Genomic DNA, 25,736 nt, shown 5'->3' on the forward strand with positions numbered 1-25,736 from the left:
AATCAACTGTTAGTAGATACTCTAGACGGCTGTTTTCAAGTAGGACAGTAAACACAGGTGGTAGATCTACAGTAGTCTCCAAAGTGACGAAGCGGTTAATCAAAAGAAAAGTCATGGAATGGGTTCTAAAGGCTTCTAAAGAGGTGTACCGGGAGCTGGTTGGATTTGGCTATGATATCTCATACCAGTCAGAAATTAACGTACTGAAATCAATGGAGTTCCATTTTCTGATAGAAAAAAAGAAGCCATTTCAGACAAAAACGCATACGTAGCATCAGTTACAACTGGTCAAGGAGCATCAGGATTAGGCAATGAGTGAATGACAGCAAACAGTGTACTTTAATGAGACCAAGCTCAGCGTATAGGGCTTTGATGATGCTGATCACTATTGGAAACGGCCAAGTGACCTTCTTCAACATCATGTCCTGGATTTTGCAATCAATCACGGAGCTAGCAAAATGATGCCCTGGGGTTGTATAATCTCTGAAGGTCCAGGATATGCTTGCTAAATTTACGATGGAAACTTGAACTCGGGTGTTTACCAGCATATTTTGAACACTACGCTTCGTAATACTATGAAGTACTACAATTTCAACTGGTCCATCATTTAGTTTTAGCATGATAATAACACAAAGCGCAAGGCATAATCTACAATAGCCTAGTTATGTAGTCACCAAGAGAGCTATGTTAACTATTGGCCAGCTTAGATCCCCGACTTAAATTCAATCGAGCACGTAGGACATCAATTGAAGTTGAAATTCAACTATTACGAATATAGAGCAAAGAACATGGATGTGTTTTGGGAACGAGTTGATGAAATATGAAATGACTTTCATAAAGATCTTTGCCAAGGTCATGTAGATAACATTCCGGAAAGAACTCAAGAGATTATTAATAGAAAAGTATGACCAACTAAATATTAATAAATAAGTTCATTCCGTTCAAATTTTCATTTTTTCAAATTTTCAAATTGCGCGCCTCATACTTCCTTCAATACTTATCTAATAGGGCATAAACTCTTTCGGATTTTTCAAGACATGTAGAAGATTTACTACGTGGGAACAGAGGCAGTTTGTGCCATTGTAACAGGATGTGCGCTACAAAAACCAAGAAAAATGGATTCCTTGCAGCAGTTTTGTGACCTACTGTAATTTGTATCCAAAGCAGTAAAATTGAATAGATGTATGTTTGAGTGTAAGTGACCACCAGATCTTATTAAGTTGATCAGACTTGAATTGAATAAAAAGAATAAAGGTAAAGTATAGATAAAATAAAAGGGATTTACAATGAAATATAAGTTTCAAGGGATTATTGGTTCTTCCTATTTATACAAATAAAATAAAGAGATATTTGGATTCAAAGGATATTTATTGTGATAAAGTAAGGTAATGTAAAATAATAAGTAAGATAATAGGATAAGGTAATAATAATAATTGAAATATTTATAAAAAGATACTGATATTTATATGTTTTTTGATTTTCATACTTTTATGCTGTTTTTGGTTTTTCTTTTGTTTTCTTCTTTTTTTTGTTGTCCTTGAATTCCTTTGCTATTAGCATAGCATCGTTTGCTATCTCAATAGCATCTCTCCTATAACCATAGGGGTGTCGTGTCAGATCACGAATAGATTTTTTAAGGTAATTAACAAAGGTACAAGATAATTAATTGAGTAGTAAAAAGCCAATTGTTTATTTAATAAATATAAGATCTATTTATACTATTTTATGTTTGCTGCGGTGGTGATGTTTGTTACTTGCAGTTATGATGTTAATACTGAAGACACTGCGGTTGTACTGCGGTTATACTGCGGTTGCTAGTTTACAGTGTTATTTTAAAGGTTGGCTTGTAGTAAGTGAGTTAAATTGGGTAAAGTTTGCTTGTAGAGCTTGATTTAAGGTAGTGATTGCCTTGTAAGTTGTTGTTTTGTATGGAATTTAAGCAGATGCTTGATAAGTAGTGACCACCAGATCTTATGTGTAAGATCAATACGATGTTTCTTGATAAAAGTTAAAGTAGAGTAAAAAGTTTAGGTAAACAGGGACTTTCTTGTTAAAGTTTGTTAATTATTGAGTAGAAATATATGATTTATTTAAACTGACTAACATTTTCTTTACAAAAAGATGGGATATATATATATGAATATTTTCTTTTTTTCTTTTTAGCTTTTCTTATTTTTTTTTGACTTTTTTCATTTTTCAACTTTTTTCAATTTTCGACTTTTTTCATATTTTGACTTCTTTCACTTTTGCTTCGTGTGACCTCTTTATTCACTTCTATTGTCACAACAGTTGAAAGTCCAAAAGAGATAATTGTGTTACATTCTAAAAATGTAACAAAAGACGTGACAGGGGTTTCCTTTTTCGTGTGTTACAGCATCTTCATTGCCATTTTCGTTACAATATATAGTGTAATAGCTTGTTTTCTATTTAGGCCTTGTGTATTTATAAAGGGTTTAAAGTAGTTTTGAATATGAAGTAAAGTTATATTTGAGTATTTTCTTGATAGGAGTGACCACCAGATCTTGTTTTAAAGTAGATCAGTCTTGATATAAAGGTAATAGTAGCTTGATATGAGCTTTAACAGTGATACAATGAAGATATTTGGCTTCAAGGGACTCGACTTGTTGTTGATGTTTAGTAAAATAGTAATAGTAATAAAAGAGATTTGCTTTGAATGATATTTATTTAAAAATAATCAAAAGTAAAGTATGTCAGAAGTAAGTTTGTCAAAAGTAAGTGAATTAATTGTTTTTATAGTTTTTATGAATTTTATAACATGCTTTAAAATTTAAAGCATGCCTTGATTTTAATGCACCTTTTAATTTTTGTGCCTTGCATTAATTTTTATGTACCTTCGGGTCAAAATTTATAATCTGCATCCTTACAGAAGCCCCCACCGATATGATGTTCGTCCTCGAACATTTTTTCATTCTTACACCAAGAGTCTTGTTCCCTGAGTTTTCTCATCATTGAGCGGCTTATAATATGGTTTGGTAGAATTGATCTGAGTTGATTGTTTTTCGTAGTAACATACATATGTTGACTTTTCTTTTCATTTGTCGGTCTGGTAAACTTGAGATGTGCCCATTCGGCAACATTATGAACAAATATTCTGATTATGGTTCTCTTTTGCTTGTTTATCTCGATTTCCTCTCGCAATAGCTCTTCATACCTTTTGAAGTTTTTCATGAACTGATCCTGATAATGGTTTGCAAATTCTTGATTGAATTCGTATTGGTTACGGCATTGTTCTAATAAGTCATCCCAGAAGTCAGCCATGTGTTTTGCCAAATATGAAATAGAAGACAAAAACTACAAAAAGACGATAGTTGTGAAACTAAAGATTATATATGACTTTATTAATAAAAAATATTGAGGGTATTTATACTTTTTGAATGTCTGGGTCTTTACCGCTATTTCAATTGATCGGTTAAAAGAATGATATGGAATATAAGGAAGGATAGTGGATAATCAATAGCCGCTGTCTACTTGACGAATCAAGGGACAATGAAGTAATTAAACTATTGATCTAACGATAATTATAGAATAGGATTGAACTGCCGTTGTTATAATCAGGTTCCGATATAGTCTTTAGAACGTCGGTAGGGACAACAGGGCAAAGTTGGCTATTGCAGAAGTCTCATATTTATTAATAGAGATCTGGTTAGACTATAATTCCGTAGTATCCAAGTTTATCCATAAATGTTCACTTTATTAGTTGTGTGGATACAACACCATGTTTTGAGTTTTTACAGACATGGGAGAAGAAGATTTGAGATCTATTTCTTCGTCCATTTTTTGAAATCTTTGCATTATCCAATCAATATATCCTTGGCGATCAGTATCGCTCTCTTCAGTGGCATACCGTATCTTATAGGGATTGCCTTGTTCTTTTTCTTGAGTAGAGAAGTATGTATTAAGAGCCTCCCTTGTAAGCTCCTTTCCAAAGGATTGATACATATCCCGGAAGTGCATTTGAATGGTTATGTCCATTTGTACAGGCAAGACATCTTCTTTTTCATCAGTTAAATCGACGAAGATGGTTTTGTTTTCTGAATTCATTGCCACAACTTTGTTTTTGAGGTATTTCGATGGTTTGTATTATTGTTAAATTATTTTTTTTTTTGATTTTTCTTGGTATATTATATAGTTTTTTTTTTTTTTTTGTTGTTATTTATTAGAAGCATTCGTCTTGATCTAATTCTATGGGATTAGGAACGCGTCTTGCATTATCTGTAGACCACTGCACTTTTGGGATTGCATATATTTTAAGCCTATTTCCATGAACTCTTCTGATTCTATTGTCATCTGATTTGAAGCTTTTAATATGATAGGTCCCCTTTCCTAGAATACTATGTATGATAAAGGGTCCTTCCCATTTGTCTTGAAGCTTTCCTGACCACGACGTAGCCATATAATCCTTGTATAATAATACGATGTCACCTAACCTGAATGGGGGTTTAAGTTCCTTCTTTTCTTCAAGAATCTTATTTTCGATAGCTTTCTTTTGGGCCACTTGTGTCTGTTTGATAGATTGTGATGCTTGTTCGCGCACCAAATTCAGGTTCCTTATTTGGTGAATTGTTCTATGCATCAAAGTGGCATCAAAGCTTGGTGTTTTAAAGCCGATAATTCTATGATTGTTATCAAATGGTGTTTTCGGTTCATACCCATACATTAAGAAGAATGGGCTTTGTTTTGTTGTAGCTTGTTTGATAGATCTATATGCAAATAATGCAGCAGGTAAATACAGATGCCAGTCTTCTTTTTCTTCTGTGGATCTCTTTTGAAGTATTTGACCAAGTGTTCTGTTAAATCTTTCTATTAGCCCATTACTTTGTGGATTGTAAGGAGTAGTCGTCTTATGTATAATGGAAAAGTTATGACAAACAGCACGCACTAATCCGCTTACAAAAGGTTTTCCATTATCTGTGACTATAAGAGTAGGACAGCCATGTCTACTAATAACTTCTTCATATAGAAATATGGCTATCTCTGAGGCAGTTTGTAATCTAAGTGGTTTTGCCTCTACATACTTGGTCAGGTAATCTATGGCTGCAACGATATATCTGTGTCCTGCTCGAGAAGCTTGCACATGCTTTACGTCTATTGCTATTCGATCAAAGGGTTTGGGTGATACTGGAACTGGATATAACTCTTCATTCAATCGCTTTTTTCCATAGACTTGACATCGATGACATTTCTGTACATAATTTAAAATGTCTTGAGCCATGTTTTCCCAGTAATACCTGGATGCAATCTTGTGTAATGTGTTATTATATGCCAAGTGTCCTCCCAAAGGATGTTGATGGTATGCATATAACATCTCTTCAGCTTCTTGTTTTGACAAAACTTTTCGTATTATAGCATTTTCCGTATTATATCTATATAATATACCATTATAAATGGTATATCTTTTTGCGTTTTGTTTAATGTATTTTTGCATCTTTGTTTCTATGCCACTGGGCAGATCTTGTTCTTGCAGGTATATCTTCAAATATTTGATTTTATCGGAATTCATTGTTGTTTTCAAGTTGGATTGTATAAATTTGTATATTTATAGTATATTTGTTTGTTTGTTTGTTTGTTTTTTTTTTTTTTTTTTTTTTTTATTATTATTGGTCAACTACCCCTCCCTTCCTCCATGTAGTTCAGTTAAAATTTAATGAGTAATATTGTTATAGATATGTTTAATATCCAAGACGTGATAAGAAATCAGCACTTTCATTGACGCGACCAGGCCTATACTTTATCTCGTATTCATATTCTGATAAGATGGCTATCCAACGTGCTAATATTCCAGTGGGATTTTTGGCTTTTAGAAGTCCAGTTAATGGAGAGTGATCGGTCATAATGGTAAACTTCTCTCCAAGCAAATATGGTCTAAACATTTTTACTGCCCATACTACAGCCAAACATTCTAATTTGGTTGCAGCATAATTTACTTCGCTGGATTTCAGGCTTCGACTGGCATAGATAACTGGATGTTCTTTTCCATCTGCATCCAACTGTGTGAGAATACAACCTAAGCCTAATTTCGATGCATCCGTTACCAAGATAAATGGCTTACTGAAATCTGGCCTAGATAATACTGGTGCTGTTGTAAGTAATCCTTTGAGTGTTAAAAAGGATTGTGTTGTCTTACCAGTCCATGGTATTTTCTTCAATGTCTTGGTTTGGTCATGTAGCGGTCGTGCTATTGCCGCAAAATTCTTTATAAATCTTCTGTAATAAGAGGCTAACCCAAGAAATCCTCGTATTTGAGTCACAGTTTGAGGAATAGGATAATCTATTATTTTCTGTATTTTGCTGGGATCGGTTTGGATTCCTTCTTTTGTAATGATGTATCCAAGGAATTTCAGATGATTCTTAAAAAAGAAACACTTTTCAGGATTTAACTTCAGATTTGCTATCTTGATGCAATTAAAAACTTGTTCCAGATGTTGTAAATGGTCATCGTTATTTCTTGAATATATGTTAAGGTCATCTATATATGCGACCAAACATTTGTTAATTAATGACCGAAAACATAAGTCAATAAGTCTTTGGAACGTGGCTGGTGAATTGACCAGTCCCATTGGTAAAGTATTGTAATGGTATACACCATATTTCGTCGTAAAAGCAGTAAGTTCTTTGCTTTCTTCTTCCAAAGGCACCTGGTGAAAACCTGCTCGCATGTCTAAGGCTGAAAATATTGACGCTTTTCCCAATGTATCTAAGAGATCGTCTATTCTAGGCAAAGGATACGAGTTTTTTTTGGTAACAGCATTAAGCTTTCTATAATCGATAACCATCCGGTATTCTCCATTCTTTTTCTTTACTAAGATAACCGGGGCCGCCCAAGGACTATTTGAAGGTGATATCACACCGAGTTTACAATATTTGTCAATTTCTTGTTCTAAGTATTTAGCTTCAATTGGGCTCAATCGATATGGTCGATGGCTAATAAGTTGAGTATCTTGTTCAATAATGATTTTATGTGTAATTATTGATGTGTTTCCGATCGTATCATTATTCCAGTCAAATATGCTATAATACTTTTTCAGTAATATTCTTAATTTCTTCTCAACAGCTTTATCCAGGTTTCCAACTTCTAATTTGGTGTATAATTCTGATTCCAAAGGCTCCTTTTCTTTTTTATTTATACTGGGGGATTCTTCTAAATCCATCACGAATAATTCTGGATTTGATAAGACATCATAAGCTTTAACGTTTGTTTCTTCTTGTAAATCTATTTCCTCCAATATTCCAATTTCTTCAAAGGGGCAAAGGAGTATATGTTCTCGTGTACGATTATAAAGATGTATTTCTATTGTCTTTCTGTTCATTATTAAATTTGAAGATGAATCAAAACATCCATATACATATTTCAATTTTGCATTTGTGATTTCAAAGATATATTTGATATTTTTGTTTTGGGTTTTTGCTTTATCTATTACCAGCTTTTTTGATGAGTTTGCTGAAATATACAGTCCATTTCTTCCTGCTGTAATATAACAGATATCTTTTAAATGGTTAATAACCATTTCCTCTTGGCCATCATTCTCTAATACTAGTAACGATTTTTCATCATTTTCTTCATCTTCTGACTCATTTAAACTTGAACTTTCTTCTTCTGTTTCATTTTCAGAACTTTCTTCAGAAGAATTTTCTATAGTTTCATCTTCAAAATGCACTTGTTTTACAAGATGTGAGTTTGTAGTGCTGACTGGATTCTTGTAAGTTTGTTTGTAACTAGAGACTTGTGGTAGTTTCTCATTTTTACGTAAAAATGATATTTCCAATTCTGCATTCTTGTTCTTATATGTTACTTTCAATGATGAAGTATTAAAATCAATTCTTGCTTTAGAGCGATTAAGCCAATTATTTCCAATGATAAAATGACTAGGACAGCTAGGAAGTACTTCTACTGTACATGGAATGATCATATTTTCCTTTACTTGAATTGGTACATCATAGATTATTCCCAATGCTGGCTGTTTAGTCCCATTTCCTAACGTGAACACACTTTCCGATGAAGCATCTATTTCTAAATTTAAAGCATCTGCGAGAGCTTTTGACATACAGGTCTTTGCTGCACCACAGTCTACTAACGCCCTAATTCTTTTCGATCCTATGCTCACTTTAGAATATACAGCGGTTGTACTGTAGTCTTCATTATCTTCAATTACTGCAATTGTAGTTTTATCGGGACTTATTGTTCTTTTTTGTTGATTGGGTCTGCATGCCGTGGTAAGTTGTCTTCTTAATGATGGCACGGTTGTTATTAGATCTCGGACGGTGATATTTGCTGGTTTATCCAACACGTCGGCAGCTATATCATACAATATTTCAGGTTTTCTTCGTTTAATTATTTTTTTCTTTGTAGGTTGATTGTCTTTAATTTCTATCGGTAATTCAGTATCCATGTCCATGTTTTGATCTGTGGTGATTTTTTGTATAGGTGGTTGATTTATTTCTTCCATATGTCTTCGAGTGGTTACTCTTTTCGTAACTGTGGGCTTTTCAGGTTCTTTTCTTTTTGATGAGGCTTTCCCTTTACTATAAGGTGCTACCCTTGATGAAATCACTTCTGGAGGTCTGTCAGGTCTAACAGCAGCGCACAATTCATGGTTATATGGATCATATTCTCCTTCAGTGATTAAGGCATTAAGATGGTGTTGTGAAGTTGGCTTGTTAATGGGTTTAGTATATTGATGGGTGTTCGATTGACCATTCTTTTGATTGTCAAAAGCAATCGACCCCATTAGTTTTTTGAGTTTTGGGCTTGATTATTTGTGTCATCTCTAGGAGGATAACGTCTGTAATTTGAAGGCTCTTCCCTACGATTATAATGATTGTTACGGTAGTTGCGTTGGTTATTCCTATTTGACTGTGGATAATATGATTGTTGTTGTTTGTTGAGTTCATTTCTAATTGTTTCTTGAATGAGAGTTACAATGTCTTGTTGATCAACCTTATGAACGCTAGTACTTTCTTTATGTCTATTGGTTTGATGCTTGTATGAAGGAGAGTGATTGATATCATTGACGACATCCATAGTTGTCAACTGGTTAGGACCAGTGATAATGTTATGAGCAACGTTTGATTTATCCATCCTTTCGTTCATACGCGCATTACCAACAGGAATATATTGAAGCATGCGTTCATCGGTATCAATAAGATCTACATTATGTTTATAGATCGAAGCATGATTATAGTATGTATTGTCGTCATTGTATATTAACGCATTATTAACATTTCTGGGAAGGAAAGGGTTGTCCACTATGGCAATTTTTCTTGGTCTGTTGGCATTCCACCAACCTTCTGCATGAACTGTCCAGTCTTTGAATGTGCGAGAACTGCATTGAATACAAAATTGTTTTATTTCTCTGAGGAGCCCCGCACGAAATCTACTTTCAATAACTTCTTCGCTATCTATGTCTGCTAGATCTGCTGCTTCCCTAAGACGTGCAAGGAAGATTTGCGGATGTTCCTGCTCACCTTGGAACATTTCATTGAACTCCAGTTCATAAGTTTGTATGAGCTCAGGAGTAATATAATGTTTTTTTAATTTTTCTATTGCTTGCTCGTATCCGATATCAGGCTGTTCTTTAAGAATTGTTCTTTCGAAATAAACCTTGGCAGCACGACGCAACTGGGATTTGAGAACGATCAATTTCCGGGCATCGCTATGGGTATTTGTAATTGCCAAGTAAGAATCAAGGGTTTCTTGAAAATGTCTAAAATCTTCGCCTTCATATCCGTAGAATTCAATAAGACGGGGTCTGAAGCCTTGAATGGCGCTTTGATTATTGACAGTAGCCAACACGGTTTGTCCTGATTGTAATGAGGCCATTGTATAGTCTTGATGTTGTAAGTATTGTTGATATATATGTTTCTTCTTTTTGTTTGTGTAGTAAGTGTTGGTTGATAATAAACGTTTGATTAATAAATTTGCTTGATTTTTCCCCTCGTAGTGACCACCAAATGTAATAGCTTGTTTTCTATTTAGGCCTTGTGTATTTATAAAGGGTTTAAAGTAGTTTTGAATATGAAGTAAAGTTATATTTGAGTATTTTCTTGATAGGAGTGACCACCAGATCTTGTTTTAAAGTAGATCAGTCTTGATATAAAGGTAATAGTAGCTTGATATGAGCTTTAACAGTGATACAATGAAGATATTTGGCTTCAAGGGACTCGACTTGTTGTTGATGTTTAGTAAAATAGTAATAGTAATAAAAGAGATTTGCTTTGAATGATATTTATTTAAAAATAATCAAAAGTAAAGTATGTCAGAAGTAAGTTTGTCAAAAGTAAGTGAATTAATTGTTTTTATAGTTTTTATGAATTTTATAACATGCTTTAAAATTTAAAGCATGCCTTGATTTTAATGCACCTTTTAATTTTTATGTACCTTCGGGTCAAAATTTATAATCTGCATCCTTACAATAGAATAAAAAGATATGACAGAAGACAAGATAGGGCTAAAAAGACAACAGCACATTCTTCCATTCTTTATCCAACTGCGGCTAGAGTGGATCGAACACCCGACCTTTAGATCTTCAGTCTAACGCTCTCCCAGCTGAGCTATACCCGCACCTTTCTTTTGATATGTGCTATGTTGGTCAGGACCGCCTCTTTTTCCCAAATGAAACACCGATGGGTCCGGGAGAAGATGACCGGAATAGACTAGAGTATGGACCGGAAGGTTATTTGACCCTGAGTGGTGGTCGTGCTGAGACTGAAATGAAGGTGGAAGTTAAGGGTCCTAAAGAGGGTCCTTATCCTAATGCTTGATCAGTCGCTAATGAAGATGGTAATGGTGGCCTTATGTATTTTTTGAAGAATAATGGTGGTCCCATTAAATTGTAGATGTATAACGGAGTGGCTAGCAGCCAATGAAAAGTATAAAAGGATGTTTGATTTTTATTGAATAAACGATATACAGTCTTCTCTTTTCTTTTTATTATATTTCTTTTTACACTTACTTTACGCCTTTAAAGTCAATACTAGTTCTCTTTTTCCTGGTTACTGTTTTAAATTTCAAGCTATTCAAGGTAAAGCATAATCAGGGGAAAAGCATATATCACTTTCGCTCTTCCGACCGTTACATAAGGTATTTATTTTTCTACAACATTCTCACTGCAAATAATCGTTCCAATTGGATAAAGCATATCGCAAGATTGAACATTTTTTGGTTAACAGATATTTATGGGTTTTGGAGAAAAGATGTAACTTTCGTTGTATTGGTCATTTTTGAATTTTGAAAAAAGATTTAGGTGCGAAAAAAATAAAGAAATTTAATGATATTTTTGTTTTTTTTGTAGGGTAAGTATTCATAAAGTTATTCATGTTTTAAAAAAGTGTCTGTTTTTTTTACAGATGATCTTTTTTTGGTAAGCCTGTTCCCCTCTACTGTTGAAAGACCGATGTCTTCTTTTTTTATTTTTGAGGGCAAAATGCGGAAATCAAAAGCAATTTGCGATTATTTTGTTCAGAAGAATACATATTAGGAAGGTGGTTTGTGATTTTTAGCTTAGATCATTACAAACGTGTTACAAAACGTAATAAAATAGTCGTGTTTGGGAAAAAAATGACCTGGTAAAAAAAGACTAAGTTAAAAAAAAAGACTAAGTTAAAAAAAAAGACGAAGTTAAAAAAAAAGAAAAGAAAAGAGTATAGCTATAAAAAGTTCATTGTTCAAATGAAAACAATAATCTAACAACAAATACACTTTATAGAAATGCAAATGCTATTACATTATAAAAAAAGAATACGTGTATATTCTAAAAGAATAAAAAATAAAGAAGCTCTGCTAACATTTTGTTACAAGGCAGTTATAATTAACAAATACATACAAAACACTTTTGTTTATCAAGTAAATAGATTGCTTTATTATTTTTTATGACAAATAATATAAAAGAATATATGTTTTTTAAGCTTATACTAGTTCATTACTTACTTTATGTTTGCACATGGGTGTAATTTGCCATTAGCCATTAGCCATTAGAGATGTGAGCAATGGCAACTTTCTTTACCAAAAATAACCTTTCAGTAACAAGCAACAATATAAGTCTGTTATTCTTATAGTTTTATCGTATTGGAAAGAACAACTTTGCTCATGAGGTTCATGTTCGTCATCCGAATGTGTCCCATTAGGAATTCCTAATGTAAGAAAAAAAAAGAAACCAACATTAGACTTGGTTGCTATTATTTTTTTTTATAAACTTACATTTGACCAGAACTTGAGCTTTCTTTTTTATCTTTTGTACCTTGAGCATCTAGTGTATTCCATGAAACAAAGCCAGGGAAAAAAAAAAGTTACTTTAAGCACCGACTTTGTTTTTTGAAATTTAACATGTTTTTTTTATCAGGCACGTTTTCTCTTTCTACCTATTTTTTTGCTATTTCCAAATTTAAAAACTATAAACAACATGAACAACTTCAACGCTACCAAAATTGTTTGCACCTGTTCTGAATGCATCAAACACCCCAATGGATATAGAATGCTTGCAAAGAGAACTGTAAGAGGCCATGTACTTATCGACAGAGTTAGAAACAGAGGTTTTTTTTTTATTTTCCAACAGAAATACAACCGTGCTAATGTTAAAAAAAAACAGAATCAAGAAGAGCAAATGAAACTAATGACCACGACGAGGAAACCATTGAATACTCTTCAGCAATTCCTGAACCAGAAAGTGAAGGTATATTATTAGTCAACAAAGCATTTTATATAAGAAAGTTTTTATTCATTGAATTCTATTTTGCAATCTGGTAGATGGAATGAGCATTGACGAAGAGGAAAGAATGAGTGATGAACAGCAGCTTCATCACCTTTTGCTGTTGTTCATTGTGCTTTTTCAAGCAAAGCACCTCTCGGTGAAAGCCGGTGAAGACTTGTTGGACTTTCTTTCCTTCTTTGTTCGTGCTCTTGGCCATGGCATGGAGATTCCTACAAAGATCTCCACTGCTCGTAACATGGTCAATTATTCCTCTGCCAGTAGTGGTGTCTCCCGTTTCCTTGTCTGCTCTCTTTGTAGAAGTGTTTACGACACAGGAAGTTTGCATACCCGGCAATGCCCTTTTATTAGGTTTGCGAACAATCCTCACAGACAAAAGCACCCATGCGGCAATTCACTTTTTATTGGTAGCAGCCTCAAGCCTGTCCTCGAGTTTCCGTACAACTCAATTGTCGAAACGTTGAAGAAGTTCTTTGTTCGTCCAACATTCGAAACAGAAATCGAAGAATGGAGACATCGGCATGTGGAAGAAGGCGTGTTTTACGATATTTACGATGGTAGAGTGTGGAACAGTCTTGTTGATTCGGCTGGAGAACCATTCGTAAATAGAAGTCGATCATTAATGGTTTCATTGAACGTTGATTGGTTTCAACCTAGTGATGGTATGCACTACTCTTGTGGTGGTGTATATCTCACGATTAACAACCTTCCAAGGAGTTCTAGGATGAAGGTTTCCAACATCATCCTGGTTGGTATGATTCCTGGGCCTGGCGAGCCCACGGATGACCAGCTCCAAAACTTTTTACGACCAATGATTGCAGAGCTGAATACCTTGTACGGAGGTATGATGATGCCAACGTACCAGAACAGAAACGGTGAAATGGTACGTGTTGCTTTGATGTCCGTTAACTGTGATATACCAGCAGCTCGCAAAGTAGCTGGGTTCATGGGTCAATCCGCGCACAAAGCCTGCAACAAATGTTCCACTGTGTTTTCGCGAATCAGTACTGGTGCAAATTCAACGAAGCCAGATTTTTCTGACTTTGACGATGAGCACTGGATTCTGCGAAACAATACCCAGCAGCGTCAAGAAGCATATGCTTGGCTAAATGCTACTTACATTACGCAACAGCGAACCCTGCAGACGGACACAGGAAGTAAATGGAGTGAACTTCACCGACTAGAGTATTTTGATGTCGTGAGATTGACAACCGTTGATCCCATGCACAATTTATTTCTAGGTACGCCAAAACGAATGGTTGAAGTTTGGGTAGATCACGGGCTGCTTACCACATCTGATTTCAAAGCCATGGCTGATGAATCAGCTTCTATTATCATTCCTTCACAGTACTCTAAAATCCCAAAAAGTATGTAACGAGCGTAAAAGAACTTATTCTATAATAAATCTGAACACTAATTTTTTGTTATAAAAAAAAAAAAAAAAAAAAAAAACGAAAAAGGCAAGATTGAAAGTACCTTTGGTAATATGAAAGCTGATGAATGGAGAACGTGGTGTGTTGTGCTTTCGCCTTTTCTGCTGAAGCAAAGATTAGTTGGTGAGCATTTTGCCAATTGGATGCGCTACGTGGAAGCAGTAAGATTGGTAACTGGTCCTGTAGTTACAACAGAAGAGATACATGCTGCACATTCCTTATTCAAAACCTTTGGCAAGACTTGTGCTCGACTATATGGAAAAGAATCAATAACACCAAATATGCATATGCACATGCATTTGAAAGAATGCTTTTTGGACTTTGGTCCCTCTTATGCCTTTTGGCTCTATGGCTTTGAACGCTTGAATGGCGATGTCAAAAAAATCAACATCAACTACAAGACAGGCTTTGAAACCACATATGTTACTATGCTTACACAAATTATCCACACACAAGACCTTATCCATTCATTACCAACCCTCATTAACACCAACAATCAAGGCATGCTTCTACTGATCAACTTCATAAAGGAAATAGGCGAGGCTACGAATGACGAGAGTGGTTTAACGCCATTTTATTACTGCTCAACTTCATAGACGGAACTAGGCTATGTTACGAAACAATAGACTGGTTGTACGCCATTGCCACCACAAGCCCTTCCTTCAGAAATCAACATCAAACAGACCAACTTTATGCATCGAACACTATGAACACTTACAAAACTAGTATATGAATCCTTCTGCCATACCCATACCCAATCCCTTCAATTCAGAAATCAACATCAAACAACAAACTTTATGCATCGAACACTATGAAATCTTACAAAACTACTATATGAATACTTATGAAATACCTATGCCCAATACGATCAATACAAATATACAATCATTTAAAAAAATTAACTTGCTTGGACAACGTTACCAACAATCCGACAATCATTCATCATCATCATCATATATTCAAGCCATTATGAACAACCAACTACGAATTGGCCAAATATCATTTTTTTTCTCACATTCATTCAACAATTCCATTCACTATTTTGCATTCGTCAATTGGTACAGCCATGCGACTCAACATTTTCCCACCTTCGATGGTACTGGCATCCAAGTGTGGAAGAATCAATTTGATCCAGTTTCAAGCAACAATATACTTCCAATCTACAGAATTTTCAATCCTGTTGCTGTATGCCCTTATGTTGATAATCACCTTCTTACTCTCGCTCTGCCAAGACGAATTTTTATGTAACAAATATACCAAGCCATTAAAACACTATTATTATTTTATTATATATTTTACTAAAGAACCATGCAATAGTTTTTTCTTTTTTTTTTTTCTTTAAAAATTTTTATTCGATTTGTGAAGAGACAACAAAATAAGAAACAAAAAAAAAAGAAAGAAAATGCCTACTGCATTGGATTGGCAGCAGCAAAGGAAGAAGAAGAAGCAGAAACAGAGGTTGGAAAACCAAGACCAGGAGAAGAAAAAGCCCAGGAAGGAAAATCAGTATCATCGAGCTTGTCAGGGAACTCCACCTCAACATTTTCTATTATTCTTCTAATAGTTGGTGGAGCCCCCTTTTTCTTCATGGATTTCTTGTATTTTTTTTGCAACTCTTCGTGGAATTGCACCACCTGTAGATTGATTAAGGTATATTAGAAAATGAAATTTGTTACCAACATTTTACTTACTTCGTTGCTCCTAAATGATGGCCTTTTGGCCACGAACGTACGACCGTTCGCGTCCTCTGGCCCATCTTCTTCATCTGACGTCCAGTCAACAGTCAGAATTTTGCCAGCGAACGGGAAACGGGCGTCGAACGCTGAAGGGTTAGCCATGTAAATAGATCTCCTGTTAGAGAGTTTCTATCATAAGGTGTTAATGTAAGCATTTTCTATATTTTATAATATAATCTTCTAAATATTAAATACTCACCGTATTTACACGGCTACGACAGGTTGTTTTTGTTGAAGCAACTGTCTTCCCCTTGGCCTTGCTCATCAAATAGGAATACTTGCTCCTGATAATGGTGTGTATTTGCGAAGTGGTGAGCAAATCAAAACGACGATGCTTCCTGACTTGCTCAGATAACAGGGCCTTGACCTTTCTGTTGTTCTTGTGGGCGAAGGTCACGTCCAAGTCAAATTCGCTTCTGCGACCAACAACGTAATCACGGTAGTATTCTGCTAAATAGCTCTACATCACAAAGAAAGGTATAAAATATAGGTATTAAATTACAATTGCTAATTTGATAAATCTGTTCTAGACTTACACTACATTCTTTTTTGGCCTGGTCGACCTCAGCTTCTGAAGCTCGCTGCTGCTGTTGCTGTTGCTGTTGCTGCAGCAATTGTGTCAATTGCTGTATCTGAGCAGCCATTATATCTGGTGCGAAACCAGAGGCTGCTCGGATGGCTTCAGCACCAACAGAGCTCTCCAAGCGAGGAGTTGTAAAGCTACTGAAGCCTGCAACAGGAACAGAAGCAGAAGCAGGAGCAGGAGCAAGAGCAGAAGCGGGAACAGGAGCAGGAGCAAGAGCAGAAGCGGGAACAGGAGCAGAAGCAGAGGTGGGAGCGGGAGCAGGAACAGGAACAACAGTGGATGATGATCCAGCAATGCTCATAGAAATTCTTGCCCTTTTGGGAGCATTGCTGGGGACACTGATGGGGGTGGCGACGCGACGAGACATTTTTTAAGATAAACTTTAAGGAAGAAAAAACAAGAGTACAAAATAAATTGAAGATGTATACAAAAGCAAGGTAGTACTTTATTTGTTTTACAAAAAAAAAAAGAAAAGCAAAGAAAGGAAAAGAAAAAAGCCTTTACAGTTAAAGATATTACATTTGAATAATAATAATAAAAAAGATTTTAAACTGTTTATGAATACCCTCTCTGAGTGTTTCAATAGTTAAACCATATTTAAAAAAACTTGTTTTTAATCGATAGTAGGTAATCGTAACACTGGTAAAATGAGGCTATAAAAAAAGTACTTTTTTTTTCTTTTTTTTTTTTTTAAAAAAAAAATTCTTTCTAAAAGGTAAGTTCTTAATATTATATATATTCTATTTCTGTTCTAATGGTACTTTTACTTTAGTAAAATCGTATTGCCTGCTTTTTTTTGTGGTTTAAATGGTCTTTATAAAGTCTCTTTCTAAGGACTACCGTTTCTTCTTCTTTTACTTGTTGGTATAAGCTTGGATGACGTTTTTTTTTTTCTTTTTTTCTTTTTCCTGGTTCATCTAAAGCAAGGTACTATTACTTTTACTAAATATCCTTCATAACTAATAGTTATTATAGATGCGTGCTGTTTCTTTTTTTTACTTGTTGCTTTAAACTTAGCTAGTTGTCCTGGGCTATCTAAAGCAAGGTATTATTAATTTTACTACGCATACTCAATAACTAATAGTTATTATAGATACGTGCTACTTTTTTTACTTGTTGGTATAAGTTTAGCTAGTCTTCTGGCCTATTTAAAGAAAGGTACTATTACTTCTACTACGTATACTCAATAGCTAATAATTATTATAGATACGTGCTACTTTGCTTTGGCCTTTTACTATTTCTTTCTCGCCTTTGCTTTGGTTCTTGAGTACTGATGTCTTTTCTTCTTTTGTCTTGAGTGCCCAAGTCCTTAAATCCTTGAATCCTTGTGTCTTTGCATCCTTGAGCTTGGCTTTTTTTTTTCTTCTTCTTCTTCTTCTTGTGAGAACTTTTTGAGTTCCACGAGATTAATCGATGTATTTTTAGATTAGATGATGCTATTTTGATGGCATTAGGTAAGTCAAGTAAGCTTTTAAAACGCTACGAGCAAAGAAATACTGTATATTATTATTATTTTATTTAAATAAAAAAAAAGCTATTTTTATAAAACAAATCCCAATTTTTTTGTATATATAAAGCAATATTTATTGCAATATGAATGGTCAATAAAGAAGTATATAAGCTATATGAGTGGTCTATAAAGAAGTATATAAAGCAATATGAGTGGTCAATAAAACCTGTATATAAAGCAATATGAGTGGTTTATAAAAGACCAAAAAGACAAATAAAGCATTGATTTGAAAAGTATCATTGGCTGCCGAGCACCATTAGATATCAAATGGATAATAAACAGGAGCCATAACATAACTGATGGAAGTTGCGTCTTGCGAGATCAGTTAACGAATAAATGTACCAGCAGTCTCCTGTCTCTGCCACAAATCTTGCAACATCTCTTAACCAAAAGATTAACGACGGTTTAAACGATTTGTGGCAGAGACAGGAGGCAGTGCGATCAACAATCAGTTACCCGATGTCACACGATTCTAAGCTCTTTCGCAAGATTGATAATATATCTGTTAACAAATTTGCACGATTATTTGTAGTGGGCAACACTGCAAATAATTGTGCAAACTCTGCGAATCGTTAATTGTTAGGTATATGCTTTTATGTTCAGCAATATCAAAATCTGTGATTGAATGCATATTTATGCCGACGACGATATCAGCCATACTTTACGGGCCTATAATTCTATTATTTATTCTGCGTTTTGCTAACGCAGATACTGACGGGAGTGATAATTCAGAGTTCTCAGTAGATTTAATCCTTAATGTGCGAGGACGTCTATCTTAGTAGCTGCTTTTCATAGTCTTTTCTACGTCAGAAAAAAATTGGGGACCAATGATACTTTTCAAATCAATGCTTTATTTGTCTTTTTGATCTTTACAAACCACTCATATTGCTTTATATACTTCTTTATGAACCACTTATATTGCATTATATACAGAAAAAAAATAGGGATTTGTTTTATAAAAATAGCTTTTTTTTTATTTAAATAAAATAATAATAACAGTATACAGTATTTCTTTGCTTGTAGTGTTTTAAAAGTTTACTTGACTTACCTAATGCCATCAAAATAGCATCATCTAATCTAAAAATACATTAATTAATTTTGTGAAACTCAAGAAGTTCTTACAAAAAAAAAAAAAAAAAAAAAGGCCAAGCTCAAGGATGCAAAGACACAAGGATTCAAGGACGCAAGGACCTGGACACTCAAAGCAAAAGAACAAAAGACATCAGTGCTCAAGAACCAAAGCAAGGGTGAGAAAGAGATAGTAAAAGGCCAAAGCAAAGCAGCACGAATCTATAATAACTATTAGCTATCGAGTATACGTAGTAGAAGTAATAGTACCTTTCTTTAGATAGGCCAGAAGAAGACTAGCTAAGCATATACCAACAAGTAAAGAAAAGGGAAGCAGCATGCATCTATAATAATTATTAGCTATTGTGTACATGTAGTAAAAGTAATAGCGCCTTACTTTAGATGAACCAGGAAAAAGAAAAGAAAAAAGCAAAAAAAGAAAAAAAGACACCAGCCAAGCTTATACCAACAAGTAAAAGAAGAAGCAATGATAATCCTGGGAAAGATATTTTATAAAGACCTGTTTTGCCAAATATGAAATAGAAGACAAAAACTACAAAAAGACGATAGTTGTGAAACTAAAGATTATATATGACTTTATTAATAAAAATATTGAGGGTATTTATACTTTTTGAATGTCTGGGTCTTTACCGCTATTTCAATTGATCGGTTAAAAGAATGATATGGAATATAAGGAAGGATAGTGGATAATCAATAGCCGCTGTCTACTTGACGAATCAAGGGACAATGAAGTAATTAAACTATTGATCTAATGATAATTATAGAATAGGATTGAACTGCCGTTGTTGTAATCAGGTTCCGATATAGTCTTTTAGAACGCTGGTAGGACAACAGGGCAAGATTGGCTATTGCAGAATTCTCACGTTTATTAATAGAGATCTGGTTAGACTATAATTCTGTAGTATCCAAGTTTATCCATGAATGTTCACTTTATTAGTTGTGTGGATACAACATTGCCCCCTTCTAGTTTGAAGCAAACGGTAAAAGGATAAGTGAAGATTCAGGAAAAAGTAATTGTCATACACAATAAGTGCGATAATGATCATAGGGCAGATAAATAGACATAGTATAATTGAGGGTAGATCGTAGTAGTAAGTTGTCATAAAAACCTGATAGTAAAAAAAAACCTTCTTTAGGAAAAATTGTCTTAGGGAAAAAGACGGTCAACTACTTAGACAATTTAACGTCTTGATCTCTTGCTTCTACTGTGATGATCACGAGTAGGAACGGTACGTTTGGGTAATCTTGCTTTCTTTGAGACAGCAGTATTATTACCTGCTTGACGACGAGCCCAATATGTTTCAATTGAAGATCGATCATCAAAACTAGAAGTAGGTTCCCAAGTGTAATCCATAGGATCATCGTATCCTTTCCAATGAACAAGGTACTGGTAATTACCTGGAGTTCCTTTGTGTTGTATAATTGCTTGAATCTCATAATGTTGGTCATCGATTGATTCTGCACTTTTATTGCTGGGTAATGCAATAAGTTTTAAGTGTGAGGTTGGTACATCTCTTGATAAGAGGTTATTTTGTTTGTCAACTAATATGTAACTGCCATTAGTTGTCATTCCACTTATATAAAAAGGACCTTCGTAATACGGATCAGTTTTGTTTTCCTTATTCACATTTTTAATCATGACTTCACTATGGAGTGGGAATGGTGTGTGAACGATTTTGTTTGTTTTCATAAAATATGCATTGTCTACATCCTGAGTTTCCTTAATGCGTTTAGCAAGAGCAGGGATAACGACTTCAGTAGCATATTTAAGTCTGTTTTCTATTGCTTTAGAATCTACAGCTTCACTTCTAAGAGTGGGTTTAATATGAGAATAATCTTTCATATCATTTGGTACTTTATTGAAGATTACTGTATATGGTCTACTCTTATGAAGTCTGGAATATTTCAGATTCATAGCATATTGGGTTGCAGGTACATATAGATCCCAATCTTCTTTTCTTCCTTGTAACTGTTTAACAATAGTCTTTTTAGCAATTCCTACAAATGCTTCATTGACTGAGTTACCAAGGGGATTAAAAGGGTTAGACACTCTCTTATCGATACCACTGTTATTAATAAGTTCAGTGACGATGGTAGCAGTAAACTCTTTTCCGTTATCACTAGCAATGACCTTAGGCCAGCCGAAAGTACAGAAGATATCAACAAGCTGTTTGGCAATAGTAAGAGCTTGTTTATCAGGAATGGCTTTCAAGATAGTAAAGCGAGAAAATAAATCAACCATGACAAGAAGGAAATTATTTCCGCTCGTAGATGTTATATTAAAAGTGCCGAGGTCCATAACCCAATGATCTAGAGGTCCGTCAGGTAGGATACTTCTAGGGGGATGATAACCTGTTTTGGCAATATTAAACATTTTACATTCGTGACACTTGGATATGACATCCTGAATATCTTGACGTAAATTAGTCCAATGGAGTTTATCACCATGAATGGTTTGTTCTATGGCTTTAATTCCATAATGGCCTAATAAGTGAGCCTTTAATATTATATCTTTTCTTTCCTCAGGAGGAGGTGTGATATAATCTTCATATTGCAAAGCGCGATGCAATAAGGGTTTTGATGATGATGATGATGTTGCAGAAGTGACTGCATATGTTTGTGTTTCATAACTTTTAGATTTTTCTTTAAAAGTTGGTTTTCTTTTTTCTTTTTCTTTACCACGGATACTGTAGATGGCAACATTGTTGACATTGTTACCCCCCTCCAGTTTATTGTCATCTGGGAATAAACGACTAAGTGCGTCTGGGATAATATTCTTAATGCCAGGACAATGAACAATATCAAAGGAATATTCGAAAATTGTTTCAAACCAAACAAGCATGGCAGCATTTGGAACAACTTGCTTCTTGATGTAAATCAAGGCTTTGTGATCAGTTGTCAAGGTAAAATGACGGTTATATAACCATTTATTATATCTCTCAAACATGAATACAATCGCTAACAACTCTCGTTTGTTTGTATGATAACGACGTTCGGTAGGAGAAAGAGATCTTGCAGCAAAGGCGTTATATTGAATGACTTGGTCGATGACTTGATAAACGACACCGCCGATACCATAAGCACTAGCATCTGTTGCGACGTAGAATGGGTACTTAAGGTTAGGAATGTGAATAACTGGGGCATTCACCAAGGCATCCTTAATGTTACGAAAACTGCATTCATGGGTTTCATTCCAAATTCCTTTTAAAGAATTAAGAGATCGTAACCGGTCAAGTGGAGCAGTCAAGCGAGAAAACATAGGTAAACTATTACGGAAATAGTTTGCAAATCCAAGAAAACTCATGACTTGTCTACCAGTTTTAGGTGTGGGCCAAGAATGTATATTTGTCAGTTTACGTTGATCAGGGATTAGAGAACCATTGTTACCAATAGTCCATCCAAGAATGTTTACACAACTTTGTGCAAAATGTGTCTTTTCAACATTAATAATTAAGTTTGCAGCAGTAAGACGTTTCAACACTTCACGGACATACTCAATATGTTGATTCATGTCACCAGAGCTGAAGACACATAGATCATCAATATAGAGTGCAGTGTAGGGAAGATCTGCGAACAAATTTGTAAGAACACGCTGTACAATGTTACCGGTACTTGTCAAGCCAAAAGGACAATGACGAAATTGATACTGCATACCAGTGAATGGATGAGTAAATGCGGTTTTAGGTCTATCAGATTCTTGGATAAGAAAACGATGAAAGCATGCTCGTATGTCGAAAGTAGTAAATATAGTAGCAGAACCCATACGTTGATGAAGATCACTGATTAGAGGTAAAGGCATTCTATCAACATTCTTCACGAGTTGGTTAAGCATACGTGGATCAATAACTGCTCTTTTCTTAGTGTATAATCCGTTAACATCCTTTTTTCCAACAAGAAAAATAGGGTTGTTGAAGCGAGTATTGGAAGGAGCAGGTTCAATGACACAATCATCCAACCAAGTTTGAATTTGGTCTTCCATGATTTTTCTGTTAGCAATAGCAATATCGGGTTGTCTTCGATAAGCAAAGGCATTGGGTTCAGTATCAAGAGTAATGATAGCACCAGGTAAATTACAATGAGAAGACATGGGGATACTCGTATTAGCATCTAACAAAGGTTGAATAGTGCTCATCAATTGCTGTCTTTCCTGTTTAGTGCCAACAGGAGTTTCATTTGGCTTATAGTCATCAGGGTTAACTGGATCAGGTATTTTAGGAATATTAGAATTTAACCAAGAAGTGGCTAATCCTGTTAAACCTATTCTTAGTTTAGGCAAAATGTCAAGTCCTAAACAAATGGGGACATCACTGCTAAAATCAAACACTTCAAATTCATATGGCAAACGGATTTGGTTATAATAAACAGTAAGATTTATTATGCCTAACCGGCTTACAATACTTGAACTATTATGTCCTAACTTGATCGATCCTGGATTAGGTGTTGGAACTAAACCAAGCGACGAACAGAACGAAGGAGACACACACGAAAAAGTTGAACCGGTATCAATCATGGCCCATGTTTTGATGTGCTCTACAATAATAGGAACATAAAGCGTATTAGTGTTTGAAGGCGCTTTAGAAAAGATGTGATGTGTAATGTACTTACAGGCCTGAGCAGCTTCAGCCACAGTAAGGGCTTCTGCAACATCAATGTCCATATCATCCGACGAATCGGGAACAGAGACAACGGGACCAGCAGCATCAGTCTTACGACCGGAAGAAGCATCACTACTACTTGTAGTAGGAGTGGCAGAAGAACCAACAGAGGCAGAAACATCGTTACCAGAAGAGGCAACGGAAGACAAGGAAGAAGCAGGGGATCGACTCATTCCGCGAAACAAATGAGAAGGCCCAGCAAGATCAGAGTCGTCAGCCGAAGAGCCAGTTGAGCGACCCTTTCCTTTGCATCGATGACCAGGACGCCAGTTGTCAGCACCACAAGAGCGGCACGGACGTCCCAAACCGGAAGGTTGGTTTCTTGAATTCCACTGAGAGGCAGCAGAACCAGAGGAGACATCAACTTGGGTAGAACCCGAAGAAGGAGAAAGAGAGGAAGATTTCTTCATAGCACGACATTCATCGTTGCTATGGGTGGTGGTCTTATGGAAGCTGCAATACTTCCTAGAAGCCTTTGGATAAGGTGCAGCACGAACAGCAGAACCAGAGACAAAAGCAGAGGATTTCTTCCGACCAGAAGAAGAGGAGTCATTGACCATGGAGGGGCCAGCAGAAGTGTGAGAAGCGTTAGCAACTCTACGTACTTTGTACAATGAATGGTACAAAGTCTTGGCCAACTTGACAACGTAGTCGACCGATTCTTTTTGCGCATCCGTACAATTGGCTAAGGACACGATCACCTTCTTGTAAATGTCGGCCTGAAGACCGATCAGAAAGCAACGAGTCAAGACACAGCGATCTTGGATCTGTGCCAAGCGACGGAGGTTGTTGAAACGTTCAACGTATTGGTCAACAGTCTCAGCAGCAGTCATGGAGATGCGTAACAACTCCGTTGTAGACGTGGCCTTTTCTTCAGCCGAACCAACACCATAATGGCCAGTAAAAGCCTTTTTGAACTGACTCCACGTATGGACATCCTCCTTTTCTTGATATTCATCAAGCCAAGTACGTTGACTAGACGACAAGCAGGGAGGGAGAAGACGAAGCCAGTGCTGATCAAGATCAAGACCATGTGCGAACATCACGTCCTGAAACTTTTTTAAGCAGTGCTTAACATCCACAGAGACAGGGGCAGATGGGTCAAAGACCGCACCCTTCCACTGCATGAGGGGTAGGTTTGGAGGTACAACATTCAAGGCTGCAGGGGCAACCTGAGGTGCACCAGTCCAAGCGGTAGGAACAGCATGGGTCATAGCTCGTTGGAGGAGATATCTAGTATGAACTAGTCTCTCTAGGTCCTTGGAGCAGGCTTCGTACTTGGCGCGCACCATGCTATCTTCCTCTGACTCAGGGGTCGTGGAAAGAAGACGAACAGACAAGTTAAGGATAACTTGGGTGGCACCGATGATGGTGGAATCCAACTCCTCAATAGAAGAGTGGATGGATGGAGCTGCGATTCTAGGCTCAAAAGAACCAGAAGAAACTGCGGACGTGGTCATTCCAGAGGACTGTGCCTCTGAAGATAAGGTAGATACATCTGACATACGACGGGCGTTATCAGGATAAGTTTTATCATTACTACTGGAAGAACCAGCAGCAGCAGAGTTAAAGTCATTTGAGTTTGACATAGTGGTAAGGTAGGTAGTAATAAAAAGAGGGTTGTTTTTAAAAATAAAGTCAATAAAGAATTCACAAAAAAAAATGTTTTGCCAAATATGAAATAGAAGACAAAAACTACAAAAAGACGATAGTTGTGAAACTAAAGATTATGTATGTGACTTTATTAATAAAAATATTGAGGGTATTTATACTTTTTGAATGTCTGGGTCTTTACCGCTATTTCAATTGATCGGTTAAAAGAATGATACGGAATATAAGGAAGGATAGTGGATAATCAATAGCCGCTGTCTACTTGACGAATCAAGGGACAATGAAGTAATTAAACTATTGATCTAATGATAATTATAGAATAGGATTGAACTGCCGTTGTTGTAATCAGGTTCCGATATAGTCTTTTAGAACGCTGGTAGGACAACAGGGCAAG

General features: G+C 35.6%; 8 protein-coding genes and 1 non-coding gene across 9 annotated transcripts; 1 reads left to right on the forward strand and 8 right to left on the reverse strand.

Moving 5' to 3' along the window:
* Window positions 1–742: 742 nt before the first annotated feature.
* Window positions 743–1,081, reverse strand: RO3G_01711 (uncharacterized protein; the record flags this gene model as incomplete). Its single annotated transcript, XM_067656302.1, has 3 exons — window positions 743–763; window positions 831–912; window positions 1,053–1,081. 3 exons carry the CDS (start codon window positions 1,079–1,081, stop codon window positions 743–745), a joined length of 132 nt encoding a protein of 43 aa, XP_067512403.1.
* Window positions 1,082–2,859: 1,778 nt separating this feature from the next.
* On the reverse strand, window positions 2,860–3,279 carry RO3G_01712 (uncharacterized protein; the record flags this gene model as incomplete). Its single annotated transcript, XM_067656303.1, has 2 exons — window positions 2,860–2,977; window positions 3,173–3,279. The coding sequence occupies 2 exons, from the start codon at window positions 3,277–3,279 to the stop codon at window positions 2,860–2,862; spliced, it is 225 nt and encodes a 74-aa protein (XP_067512404.1).
* Window positions 3,280–4,177: 898 nt separating this feature from the next.
* RO3G_01713 (uncharacterized protein) lies at window positions 4,178–5,233 on the reverse strand (the record flags this gene model as incomplete). The annotated part of the gene is made up of 1 exon (XM_067656304.1): window positions 4,178–5,233. The coding sequence occupies one exon, from the start codon at window positions 5,231–5,233 to the stop codon at window positions 4,178–4,180; it is 1,056 nt and encodes a 351-aa protein (XP_067512405.1).
* Window positions 5,234–5,690: 457 nt separating this feature from the next.
* Window positions 5,691–8,063, reverse strand: RO3G_01714 (uncharacterized protein; the record flags this gene model as incomplete). The annotated part of the gene is made up of 3 exons (XM_067656305.1): window positions 5,691–6,289; window positions 6,605–6,942; window positions 7,039–8,063. 3 exons carry the CDS (start codon window positions 8,061–8,063, stop codon window positions 5,691–5,693), a joined length of 1,962 nt encoding a protein of 653 aa, XP_067512406.1.
* Window positions 8,064–8,746: 683 nt separating this feature from the next.
* On the reverse strand, window positions 8,747–9,838 carry RO3G_01715 (uncharacterized protein; the record flags this gene model as incomplete). The annotated part of the gene is made up of 1 exon (XM_067656306.1): window positions 8,747–9,838. The coding sequence occupies one exon, from the start codon at window positions 9,836–9,838 to the stop codon at window positions 8,747–8,749; it is 1,092 nt and encodes a 363-aa protein (XP_067512407.1).
* A 668-nt stretch (window positions 9,839–10,506) lies between these two features.
* RO3G_19019 lies at window positions 10,507–10,579 on the reverse strand. Its single transcript has one exon. It is a non-coding gene; the product is annotated as a tRNA-Phe (tRNA).
* Window positions 10,580–12,789: 2,210 nt separating this feature from the next.
* Window positions 12,790–14,751, forward strand: RO3G_01716 (uncharacterized protein; the record flags this gene model as incomplete). Its single annotated transcript, XM_067656307.1, has 3 exons — window positions 12,790–13,879; window positions 13,964–14,089; window positions 14,276–14,751. The coding sequence occupies 3 exons, from the start codon at window positions 12,790–12,792 to the stop codon at window positions 14,749–14,751; spliced, it is 1,692 nt and encodes a 563-aa protein (XP_067512408.1).
* An 810-nt stretch (window positions 14,752–15,561) lies between these two features.
* Window positions 15,562–16,844, reverse strand: RO3G_01717 (uncharacterized protein; the record flags this gene model as incomplete). Its single annotated transcript, XM_067656308.1, has 4 exons — window positions 15,562–15,789; window positions 15,847–16,020; window positions 16,091–16,351; window positions 16,428–16,844. The coding sequence occupies 4 exons, from the start codon at window positions 16,842–16,844 to the stop codon at window positions 15,562–15,564; spliced, it is 1,080 nt and encodes a 359-aa protein (XP_067512409.1).
* A 3,412-nt stretch (window positions 16,845–20,256) lies between these two features.
* Window positions 20,257–25,320, reverse strand: RO3G_01718 (uncharacterized protein; the record flags this gene model as incomplete). The annotated part of the gene is made up of 1 exon (XM_067656309.1): window positions 20,257–25,320. The coding sequence occupies one exon, from the start codon at window positions 25,318–25,320 to the stop codon at window positions 20,257–20,259; it is 5,064 nt and encodes a 1,687-aa protein (XP_067512410.1).
* Between the last annotated feature and the right edge of the window lie 416 nt (window positions 25,321–25,736).

The sequence above is a fragment of the Rhizopus delemar genome, genomic scaffold (assembly GCF_000149305.1).
Source record: "Rhizopus delemar RA 99-880 supercont3.1 genomic scaffold, whole genome shotgun sequence".
Classification (NCBI taxonomy): Eukaryota; Fungi; Mucoromycota; class Mucoromycetes; order Mucorales; family Rhizopodaceae; genus Rhizopus; species Rhizopus delemar.